Here is a 12500-nt window from a genome sequence, read left to right on the forward strand (position 1 = left end):
GAGACCTGGAGCAACAGGACAGACCTGATGAGTTTCAGCCAAAGCCAAAGCAAGTGGTTTTACAGAGCCACCAATACAAACTACAAGACCACCTAAGAGTTGATCCCAAAATAAATAAGTAAATAAATAAATAAAATTCCCATAGCATTTAAACACAGATTAATTATCTCATTATGAGAACTACAGTCTAGTCTGAGTCTGTGGATATGAACTGCATCTGAATCGGGGACACTACTGTTAATTTAAATGAGTGCATTGTGGTTTAAAGTGAGAGAGCGTGTGGGACGCATTTGGCCCCTAACCTGTGCACCACTGGAGGTTCCCTCTGGATCTTTGAGCTGGCTTCAATCACCTCTTTAGCCACACGACCGCTGTAAAGACAACAGAGCACGCTGAAGGACCGACACTTATTACAAGAAATGTTCGCCTGTTTCTCAACTCTTCATCGTCGTGTTTTCTGACACAAAACCGCCTCGCGTACGTGACGCTGTACTTTTAACAGCTGCGCTGCGATAGCTGGGGGGGGGGGGGGGGCTGGGGGGGGGTTCAAAGGTGGAAACATCAGCTGCTTTGTAGCTACACAGTTACAAAGCAACAGTTGAGAAAGCATAAGGTCAAAAGTCAAGGAGCAGAGATTTGATCAAGATCTCTGGAGCTTAAACTGATACTGTTTTCTGCTCTACTGAGGCAGATGGAGCCTGTGGAATGACTCAAACCCCTATATATAGAGTCCTTATAGAGATGACTGCACTAAAGATATGACGTCAGCAATCTGATTCATTTTTCTCTTAAACAAAAGCTTTGCCCTTTTATGTGTGTTAAGTAGAAATGATATATCGCTTCACGTTTCTTTTTTAGTCTAATTCATGTTATTTTGATTTTTATTTATGTCTGTTTGGTGTAACCCATCAAAACAATTATAAAACAAAATAAAAATATCATGATTTCACATCATCAGAAATTCGTAACGTTTTTTTGAATCAACGTAAGCTTACAATCGGTAACTGGTTTTTCGGTGGGAAAAGAGATATTACCTGTAGCGAAACCTGCTGCCTTTGAAAAACAAATGGCTGCTGGAAACTGTTTTAATTTGACTGGACTTTGCACATCTGTTAAAAGAGAGAGAACAAAAGAAAGAAAAAAAAAAAGGAAACGAGTTACTAAAAAAAAACACACACAGACTGTTTTGAATAATTCACTATATTCAGAATGCTTGAAGATTGGGCAGCAGGTTCTTTGCAGTACAAATTTAGTCTAAGTAGAGCCCCAAGTACTTTTATACTGTTTTCTACAGAGAGCACTGCTGGGAAACCCAGTTCAATTCACCCTCATTTTAAGCGTGTTCCTTTTACATTTAGATAGTTACAGATCTCTTTTATTCATCTGGTGATGTTATGTGTTGATCCCATGCTATGAACAAATATGAAAATGACATTTAAAAAGTTTTTCGAGAAAAAAAAAGACAGACAACTTTTCAGTCACAAATAAAAATTCATCATTATAAAAGTTGATCATCGATGCAATATGTGAAGATCAGTCATCCGTTTGCTTCATCTTAGATGACAGTGTTAGCTCAGTAAACATTATAAATGGCGTCTCTTCATTTGAGTTCATCATATGTAGTCATTTGTGCCGGTCAGCGCTGGCATAGTTTTGGGTGTCACAAAGGTTCCCCCCTGGACATCACATGTCTTCCGTTTGGCTGACATTTCCACTCTTAATTGAGGGGCTCCTGATCAGAAACCTGACTCTGCCCAACGGGGAGAACTGGGAGTAACCAGAGCCGTCGGCTCCGTCCCGCGGCTCAAGAGCTCCGAAAACAGACACTCAGCTCAATCTATTAACTGTCTCGATAGATTCCGTGTGTCTGCACACTTCAGTTCAACGTGAGGCTGCACTTCCTTTTACGGTGTTGTAATGTAAAGAACATGACGTCATAAAGAGATGATAATTACGTTTAATTAAAGGCTTAATCGTGAGTACTTTATTGGTATTAAACACTTAGTTCAGAAGTGACTCAAATTTTCCAGCTTGTTGTTTGTTAATCCTGAGTACAGAGGAGGTAGTGTTTGTGTGGGCCAGTGTGTAGTTCTACTGCCAAAGACATCACTCAACACAAACCCCATGGTCTGAACCCCATCATCATCTAAAGTAGTTTTAAATTCAAGACACACGTTTGAAATGATTTACGTATTTAAATAGGTCTTTAATACCTAAAAAGTACCTACATGTTCTAAACATTTACTCTTTGATTAATTAAAAAAAAAATGGTTATTAATGTATTTACTATGGTGTGCATTGATATGAAGGTACTTAAAAACATTGTGGAGGTTAAATATCAGTGACTAAACCTTAAAGAGGAGGAAAAGAAGAGAGAGACAGAGGGGGGGGAGCAGATGGAGAGCAGGAGAGTGAGAAAAGCTAAGGGGGATGAGGTCGGGACATACTTATAAAAGGCTTGGTTCTCCACTCCACATTTCCACAAGTGCTTACACGCAGCCGGCGTCGAGGTGTGAAACGTCAAAACCAGTTTCTTCTGCAGAGAAATAAATAAAACAAATACAATAAGGACGTTCAGAGAAAATGATATCATAGCAGAGACATCCAAAGAGTCAACTCTACATAACAGCGGGGAAGGGAGACTGTAGTGAAGAGAGAAAAAAAGGGGAGATCGATAGAGAAACAGTAGACATTCAGGAAGGGAGAGAAAGTGCAAACCAGTACATTATGGAATCCGACAAACGTGAAGGAAGGAGTGAGAGAGTTGAACAAAATGCTGACCCTGGACCTCCTTATCACAGAGGAAAGGAGGGAGTGCGTGTGCGAGAGAGAGAGAGAGAGAGAGAGAGAGAGAAAGAAAAATGGGTGTTAAGGAGAGAGCATCTTCAGCATGTTATTTACTCGAAATGCGATGGCTTTTATGGGAAGACTGAGGATAATGTGATGGGAGGAATCAATACTGCAGTACAGAGTAGCACAATAACATCTCACTAAAATCAATGAGCAAGATTTCCACAGGACTATCCACAACCACAGGATAACACACAACCACAGGACAACACACAACCACAGGACAACACAGAGTCATAAGACTATACGCAACAGGACTTCACACAAACACAGGGCAAAACACAACCACAGGACAACACACAACCACAGGACAACACAGAGTCATAAGACTATACGCAACAGGACTTCACACAAACACAGGACAACACCCAACCACAGGACAACACACAACCACAGGACAACACAGAGTCATAAGACTATACGCAACAGGACTTCACACAAACACAGGACAACACCCAACCACAGGACAACACACAACCACAGGACAATGCAGAGTCATAAGACTATACGCAACAGGACTTCATACAAACACAGGACAACACCCAACCAGAGGACTACATATAACCAAAGGACAACACACAACCACAGGACAAGACACAGCCATAAGACTGTACACAACAGGACTACACACGAACACAGGACTACAGACAACAACAGGGGTGACACTGTGGAATGTACATACTATAGATATAATACCACAAGCCCCGCCTCTGTTTGGGTCACTATTCATGATTAAAGCCTCTGAAACGTTCTCATCTTAATAGTTTACATTCTGCAATTTTAATTGGCCTGCGCAGAAGATTAGTTACAGCAATCACCTCCAAATGACAACAGTAATATATTCAATCATTACAATAACTTGAACTTGAAAAACAATTACTGTTCAAACATGTCATAGTAATGTATGGTTAATCAATACATAACATTTATAATGCCAGCGACACAGTCGCAGCGTTCAGAGGAAACAGCGAATTGTACAGGGAATAAATTCCATTAACTTCCCATGTCACGGAACGTGATCTGGACGATCAATAAACAGAGCACTGAAGTAGCGGACCAAAGCCTCCCAGAGATCAGAGCGAGCAATTCTCATCAGGATGTACAGAAAGGAGAGGTAGAGAGAGAGAGAGAGAGAGAGAGAGAGATACAGCCACGCACTAGCAACTCCGCACCAACGCAACGAGATATCCTGATACTGTTAACCTGAGACTAAGTGTCCGACTGTGCTCCAAAAAATGATATTTTAAATGACAGAAGGCGGCAGAAAAAGGACGAGGAGGATGAAATGACATCCTATGGTAACTTTTATGTTGAGAGAGCCAACTGTGCACTAATAACACACTCCGGTTATTGCAGTATTGTGTGACCATGTAATTAGGTATGGAAAGAATCAAAGGTCATTTTATTCTGTATAAGGATGACTGAGGTTAAACTATGGGAAAAGGGAGTGAAGGAGAGAGGGAGGGTCAGTCATTGTTCAAACTCTGCACGTCACACAGTAGTGCACAATGTGCTAAGAATACATTTTCCTCTGGGAATACGTGTGTGTGTGTGTGTGTGTGTGTAACATGCACGCATGATAAAATACATCCACAGCATATAACTGGATCTGATCTGATCTGATTGTGTAACGGTTCAACCAGAACTGGACTGGGATACATACTGGTATATGTGGTTTTGTGATAAATGAAAGGATAAACTCACACACACACACACACACACACACACACACACACACACACACACGCACAATGCACCCATACACTCACAAACAAAACACACACACACAGGGGAAAGAGGTAGAGGAAAGAAGCGAGAAAGAGAGAGAGAAACAGAGGCAGAGAAAGAGAAGGAATTGGACTAATATAACTATGCAATGGTTTTAAAAAAAACACTGACACAATAATAGTGTGTTCTGACATTCCCATAGCACAGAAATAGTCGAGTACTCTATATTGTGATGTCACTGATGAGTCATTCTGTTTTGTTCAACAGAATGTCACAAACCAAACTCACTGACCCCACCAAGTTAACGCAACACAGACACAGTCGAACCAGCCACTTTCAAACATCCACTATACAAAAACACAGAGAGTCAAAGAGCCAGGGCTGAGATCTCTGTTTTCTTGGGCCAACACAGCCTGTACAGAGCTGGGTCACAAGCATCACCTGGTTCTTTACAACTGTTTACCTTAACCTTTTTTTCCACTACGCAAACAGTTGAAGAACATGTCATATTTAGTTGTGTTTCATCCTTGTTTAACGGAGAAGTTCACCGTTTAGTATTAGGAGTTCAATGAAAAATTGGTTCATTATGACTCTAACTTCAAGGTTTGTTTCTAACTCAGGGGATTTTTGAACCCTTTTTTTTCCTGCTCATTTTGGGCTTATTCACCATTTGATCAATTGCTCAAAAAAATGCTATTTCTTTTTTTTTTTTTTTTTTTTTTACAAACGTGGGGTTTTCTGGGTAATGGGTAATCTTATTGATACTTCTTTTCTCATTGGCTGTCGGGGGAGGGCGGGGGCAAATTGACAGCTATTCCCATTTGTCTTTAAGACAGGAAGCACGGCTGTTTTCGCTCCATCAGCGTTTGTCTCCTGAATGCGCTTAGATAACGGGGTCAAAAGGCATCAACACTTCAGTTACAATTCAGTGAAATGTCAACATGGGTCCTTAAGTCAACAAGGATGAACCTCCCCTACAGAAGTTGTCTACATGGTTATTTGCGCGACTTTTGGAAGTTTTTATTGAATGCTTATGACTGTGTAACATAGCCCTTATGTCAGGGTGTCAGTAGAGGGTAACCCAGATCCGGGAGGGTGCGAGAGAGGATCGGATTGTGAGGGAGGGAGAGGGGCACAGTTTAAAACAGTTTGTGAGAGTTTGACAGACAGAGATTCAGAACTTGCGTCGTTTACTCACCGGCAAAGAATTAGTTTCACACAAGAGAGAGAATGAAAAAGGACAGAAAGACATGTAAAACTGGAGTTTCAGAGGCAGGACATACAGAAAATGATACGGCATATGTGAGATACATGAACCTAGCTTCAGTCAAAACTAAAAATGATTCAAAAAGAAGCTAACAGCACTTCCCACAGATGGCGGTGGAGTCGATAAAGTGATAAATTAAGACGCTAATTTAAAAACAAGTCATCGGTGGGCACCCACTTTGCCATAGCTCTGCATGACAGACATATCATTCTGAGGAATGGATTGTGAATTAGTCTTAATGAAGCATGACAGGTGACATAAATAGTGTGGCATTTGAAATAAGCAGAAGAGGGGCACTGTAAAAGGCTAATAAAAAGGTTTATGAGACAGTAATGAAAGAGAGAGAGAGGGAGAGAGAGAGAGAGAGAGAGGGAGAGAGAGGGAGAGAGAGAGAGAGAGAGAGAGAGAGAGAGAGAGATGGCTAATTCAGTTGTTCCACGTTTTGTATAAACCAAGAATCACTTCCAAATTAGCTTTCCACTGTGAAAGGAAAAGTCCAATTGTTTTACTTCCACCGTGATGGACACAGACACACAACTGGTACAGGTGGCCAGGAACTATCCTACATACTGCATGAGTTCAGTTGGGGGTTGGGATTGGAAGATTTTTTTTGGGGGGGGGGGGCAAAAAAAACGTATCTGTCAAGACTGTGTGTATAAAAACTAATTTTACTGCTGGAGATCAGTGGTGATAAACATACCAGCATTGCTGTTACATATTTTGAAGGATGTTAAAATGTTAAATGTTCCCCGCCACTGGAGTTTTTTTGGGGGTAATGTGACATTTGAACACTCGGAGAATTATGACTGGAGTTTGCCAGCGTGCCGTTAGCGGCTCTGTAGACCGTGTGATAGAGCGAACCCATAGGAGAGTCTGAGGAACTCATTGAGTTTAGCTTTAGGGTGATGCTTAGACTAAACAATAGCCTCTTACCTCTCTCTGCACTCCGATCACATAAAACGTCTTCCCTTCGAATTTCAGCTTATTCACATCCGCCCTGAAACCCCCCCCCCCCCAAAAAAAACAGAAAAAAAACATGAATGTAGTAATTAATCGCTTAATTCATTCATTTAATTTGTTCCAGAGGAACTATTAAGACATCTGCTATCAGGAGGTTTGGGCCCTGGCTGACACCTCCGAAAGGCTCCATTCAAATAAGAGCGTCTGAAAATATTACTGATGTGTGAAGGTAAACATTCTTCATCCTCCTCTTCCTCATTCAGACCAGCGTATATTCAAGATCGCTCTTTCTCTGTCTACTCTTTCTCTGTGTTCTCTGTTCGACCACACCTGATCCAACTCAACAGCCTGTTCGTTCAGTCAGTCAGCCTTACGCTGAACCAGATGACAGATGACAAGAATAAGAAGAGCCCTGGGACCTCCAGGATCGTTTTGGGACACACTGTTCTCAACCACACTCGTCTACGTATCTTAAAAAAAAATCATTTAAAACTATCACCTTTTCTTACTGCGTTATGTGCTTGTTATTGTATGGAGCATAGCATTATATTGTATTGCGCTGTTTTATGTCGACGTATTGTATTGTATTGTATTAAATTTGTATTGAGTATTGTATCCTGCATTGTATCGGACATTGTATCATATTGTCCCGTTTTGTATTGCATTGAGTATCATATCTGGTATTGTATTGTGTTGCATTATTTGTTCTGTATAGAATTCGGTATCGTATCAAGCATTTTAGTTTTATTTTGTACTGAGTCTCGTCTCATATGAAATCATACTGTATCGGGTCTTGTATCATATTGAATTCTATTGTACTGCTAAGTGCTGTGTTTGCACTGTGTGAGTATTGCATTTTGAACATCTCCTGTCCCCAAAGCCCACTGACCTGAAAAACTAGTATGAATGTGTGTGTGTATGTGTGTGTGTGTGTGTGTGTGTGTGTGTGTAATCACTGCTTTTCTACCTGTCTGATTTTCAGGCATATGAGGTAATGGGAGGCTTCAGAATGCATTACCATTTCAGCAGATGGATCCGCTTATTTCCCTGGAATACCACAAATCCGGTGGCTGTGAATCCAAGGAACGCCGTGGCTCCTGTGAAATCCTGAAACATGGAAACGCACACACACACACACGCACACAAACACATACACACACACAAACACACACACACACACACACACACACAGAGCTTTATGTATGGGCTCCTCAGAAATACAAGCAAAATCGATTCAATACATTCACAAGGAGACAAAGCATGGGACAAAGTAGTTTGTCAGAGATTTAATTTTATCAGACACACGTCAGCAGCATACAGCGACAGGCAACACTGATGTGGGTGAAACTACGGCTTAGCGAGCACAGCATTGAGAAAACATTACACTGACAATTGGAATATGTTAGTTAATGTCAGATTTTAAAGCTAACCTGAGGACCAAAACACCGACACGTCAAAGACAGTAGACAGCGGAAAATTCTCAGGTTAAGCGGTGCTGTGTGCTTATCAGGAAATTAAATTATCAGCCCCTCTGTAACTTCAGCTCGATACGTTTATTTTTTTTTCCGTTAAATTATCGCGTAATTGCATTACGTGCAACTTTATGGCGTTTATCACGGTGCCATTGAGAAATTAGAGAGACAGCAAATGGAGAGTAACGCAGCTCGGAGTGCCAATTTCAAATGACTTCTGTTCACCACAGGCACAGATAAGAGACTCAGGCAGTGACAGGGAAGATATCTCTCTCCAACCAAGCTTAGTCTCACTTTCTGTAATCTCTTCCTTTAGTCTCATATGTTTCGTGGGTGAGCTAGGGACAAGATCAAAGAGAAGTTGAGCTGACAACAGAGAGAGCAGCTTCCCTGTAAGGCCTCCGTCAAGTCCAAATCCTTTAGAATCAAACATGATAGAGAACACTTTTTTTTTTTTTCCCGGGACAAACTCCATAAACATGTCGCTCTAGATATGTTAGCCTCGAAGTAGGTTTATAATGGATGTGGACAGTTTGGATGGGCCTGGATCGACTTTGGCCCATCAGCCAGAACACAGAGATGCCACACAAAAAGAGAGGGGCAGGCCATACCTTACAGGGATGGGGGTCAACTCCGTATGTATCTAGAGTGTGTGCTCTCTGGAGAAGATTGAGCTCTGCCAATGCAGGAGACTGCCCCCTGCAGGAAGGGAGCATAAAGATAATGCAGAAAATCGATTAAAGTAGTAAAGGAGGCCCACAAAGCTTTGCTTTGCAGGCGTTCCATGTGTTTCCAATGACTCTTCGTCAGACTTAAGAAGTCTGTGAAATAAAGGCTACTGTCTGCTGTGTTCTTCCAGGTAATTTCAGTTACTTCAGAACAGTGTATCTTACTTATCAAAGCAGAGTCACGAATTGGACTCTCATGAAAAGGACTTAAGGTCATAAATCCAACAACGGCTTGTGTAGGCTCTCTGTGCACCTTAAGCGCTGACCTTAACTCGTTTTGATGGATCTCCATGATCTTCCTTTCCAGCTTCAGACTCTGTTTTGGGAAGAGTTTGAAATCACTTATGTAGTCTGCAGGATGTTCGTCAGCATCATAGTCACCTAGCTCAGCTACGGAAAAAAAAAAAAAGAAAAGAAAAAAAAAAAAAAAGGTCAGAGATTGGTCATTAGCTCCTGAGAGAAATCAAGCTAAACACATGCTAATTAACGACCTAGCACGACAGACATGTCTGGACTTGTCAGGCGCGACCAGAAACACAGAACATCTCTCCGATGAATCACATTGTCAAATTAGGCACCATCCCCACAGAGATTACAGGACAAGGAGTGGGTAAGGGGGAGGTGGGAGGTGGGGAACAAATTTCCGAAACATATGGGAGGTGACAGAGATAACCCTTAGATTCATCATTCTTTCCCCTCAAACGCTGACAGGGTACATATTTAAGCTGTCAGGACTTTGGCAAGGGCTCAGACATCTCTGCTTCGGTTCTTTTGGATATAAACTGGATTACGAGGCGATGAGTCCCAATTAGCCCTATCACAAAGAGGGGGATTCTCTCATTTTATGGAGTAGGGCACGTTACCCCATTCTCAGAGCCTTTAATTCTTTAGAGCACTTCCACAGTTTTAGCATATATCTACAGTTCACATTGAGATGCTACACGATGACTCATACTGTAACTGATATTGAACCTGACAATATAGCCAAGCCAAACACAAAGCTTCAAAGAGGCCTTTGACATGACTTTGAATGTTTAATCGGCTCCTGGGTCATTTTTCTAATGGGAATAACTGGACAAAAACAGTGACTTTTTCAACAGCATGTGTGACATTTAATTATTAAAAAAACAACAAATGTGTCCAGAGAATCTGTCATTGAAAATTATTCTGAAATAATACATTTATGATGATTTTCCTGTCTTACCCTGAACTACACAGGCTCCAAGATAGGCCGCATCGGCAAAAGGGCACAAGAGACGGCCATGGTACATGTCTCTCTTCAGCTGCAGGTAGAGGAGATATCTAATATGAGAGAGAGAGAGAGAGAGAGAGAGAGAGAGAGAGAAAGAGAGACAGGCAGACAGAGAGAAAGAGAGAGAGGACAGGCCGACAGAGAGAGAGAGAGAGAGAGAAAGAGAGAGAGGACAGGATACATCAAGAGAAAGTATCACTCACTTCTCATTTCACCCCATCATCATAATCATCAAACTCTAATAGTTCACCATTAGCACAGAGACACAACATAAAAGGGACATAAGCAAGTAAACATCAGTTCAATGAGTCAGCTTAGCAACCACAGACATCACCACGACCAGACTGAGCAGTTACCATGGGGACGGCTACCCTCACGGATCTGTTACTATGGCGACTGCTGAGATCAGTAACCGTGCCAACCGTGTCAATGTATGCCGCACTGACGGTAGACAACACAACCTGTTTACAGAGAAAAACTGGCCCCTTTCCAAGTCCAGCCCCAGCAGTGATGTTAACTCAACAATCCTGAGAGAGGACGAAACCCGAAGAAGATTCTAGTACAAACCTGCAAATCTTCCACAAAACTGAAACTGGTGACAATGAAAGACAGTCTTATTTATTTATTTATTTATTTATTACTGCAAAGTACAAACAGGGCACAGAACATTTTGTGCAGACAACTGTATCTGTATTCCACATTGATAAAGCTTGAAAATTCCCTCCACATAGACACATAGACACGTGGTCTCTGTAGTCCTATCCAACAGACCAGCAGCAGTAAAGACACTGTTGATTTATCAAAGGAAGATGATGCTGATTTCCTGGGTTAAATGTTTGTGTGGGGAACGTATGATATTCAGACCACTATAATTACACTTACATCAGGACAAGGGTAAAAAAAAAAAAACACACACACACACACATTTATGACAACAGCAACGCTATATTGTGAATAATCGGACTTGGGCAATCAAACACTTACAGTTTACGGCACCCCAAAAATAGCCTTTAAGAGTTGATTTTCACAATATAAAAACACACCAGCCATTTTAGATGGCTATTCTTGATCCTGTGTGTCTAGGAATACCTGGACAATATCAGCCCATACGTTTTACGGACTGTTGTAAACGACATCATAAAACTGTCACAGCGGAACACAGCAACTGACCAATGAGAACAAAGTGGAACAAAAAAAAAAAAATGGAAGAATCTCTTCCAACCTGGGAGAACCATAGCTTAGCATCAAAAGAGTGCATTTTGCTGCTAAATAATTAAAAGGTTTTTCGGCTTTAAAAATAATGTGAGGGAGAGATAACACCATATTCCTCCCGAAACATCTTCTTCACTTTCAAAATTATTCTCTGAAAAACTAAAGTGTGCACACGTTTTAAATTTCTAATACTTAGAGATGTCGCAAGACATATTTCTCGGTTTTTTTTTTCCCCCCCACCCGGAGAGCACAAGCAAACGCTGGTTTTTCCGTTTCGCTCCCGACCGTTCCTCACATAAAATATTGAGCGGAAAGAGAGACGCCTGCTTCGCCTGTCTCAGGAGGTGGCTTTTAAAGGCGAACTCTGCCGTAGCACGGAACAGCAGTCGACCCGATCGCAGGAGCATAACACTTCTGTTCTGTGTTCTACCTGTGAGCTACAGCGTGTCAACACTTGAACTTTCGCTGCAAACATGGGGACCAGCCTGCAGCTACAGCACACGCCGGCTGCAGACCATTCATTTCTCCCTGCCACTGCTTGCCAGACTGTTCGACCCTGATAAAGACAGCTGTTCGCTTTTACACACAGAGAGCAAAAATAGAGCCGTCTGTATTCATAAAGCCACGAGGGTTAAGGCAGGGAGTATCAGACCCTCAGAGAACTTAAGATAAAATGAGAGAGAGAGAGAGAGTCTATTATGCTCACGACCTGGCTCTGAGAGTTAAGAGCAACATAATGGATTCGTCATATAAAGTCTGTGTTACGCAAACAGTTACGCAAACAGGCTGGGCCAAAGCTTATGTCAAATTATGCTCTCAAAATGTATTAGTTTGTGTGTGTGTGAGACAGAGAGAGGGAGAAAGAGAAGAGAGCGAGAGAGAGAAGACAGAGAAAGAGAGTGAGTGAGAGACAGAGAGAGAGGCCAGTTGTACCAATTTTGGTCTCCAAGGAAACCAAGAAAATGACCCAAGGACACATCTTAACAGAGACAGAGAGAGGGGGAAAAGAGAAAGAGGGAGAGAGAAAGAGA

General features: G+C 41.7%; 1 protein-coding gene across 1 annotated transcript in view; it reads right to left on the bottom strand.

Annotated features, from left to right (window-relative positions):
• Positions 1–12500, bottom strand: part of frmd3 (FERM domain containing 3) — a 38289-nt gene that overhangs the window by 7605 nt on the left and 18184 nt on the right. Inside the window, exons 5-13 of the mRNA XM_030780303.1 lie at positions 10210–10307; positions 9272–9395; positions 8889–8976; positions 7824–7912; positions 6779–6842; positions 2448–2536; positions 1035–1109; positions 303–371; positions 1–5 (exon numbers count right to left, since the gene is read on the bottom strand). The exon at positions 1–5 is cut by the window's left edge and continues 120 nt beyond it. Of these exons, the coding sequence (XP_030636163.1) occupies positions 1–5; positions 303–371; positions 1035–1109; positions 2448–2536; positions 6779–6842; positions 7824–7912; positions 8889–8976; positions 9272–9395; positions 10210–10307 (701 nt within the window). The remainder of the gene's footprint in view (positions 6–302; positions 372–1034; positions 1110–2447; positions 2537–6778; positions 6843–7823; positions 7913–8888; positions 8977–9271; positions 9396–10209; positions 10308–12500) is intronic.

Source organism: Chanos chanos, chromosome 1 (genome assembly GCF_902362185.1).
Source record: "Chanos chanos chromosome 1, fChaCha1.1, whole genome shotgun sequence".
Classification (NCBI taxonomy): domain Eukaryota; kingdom Metazoa; phylum Chordata; class Actinopteri; order Gonorynchiformes; family Chanidae; genus Chanos; species Chanos chanos.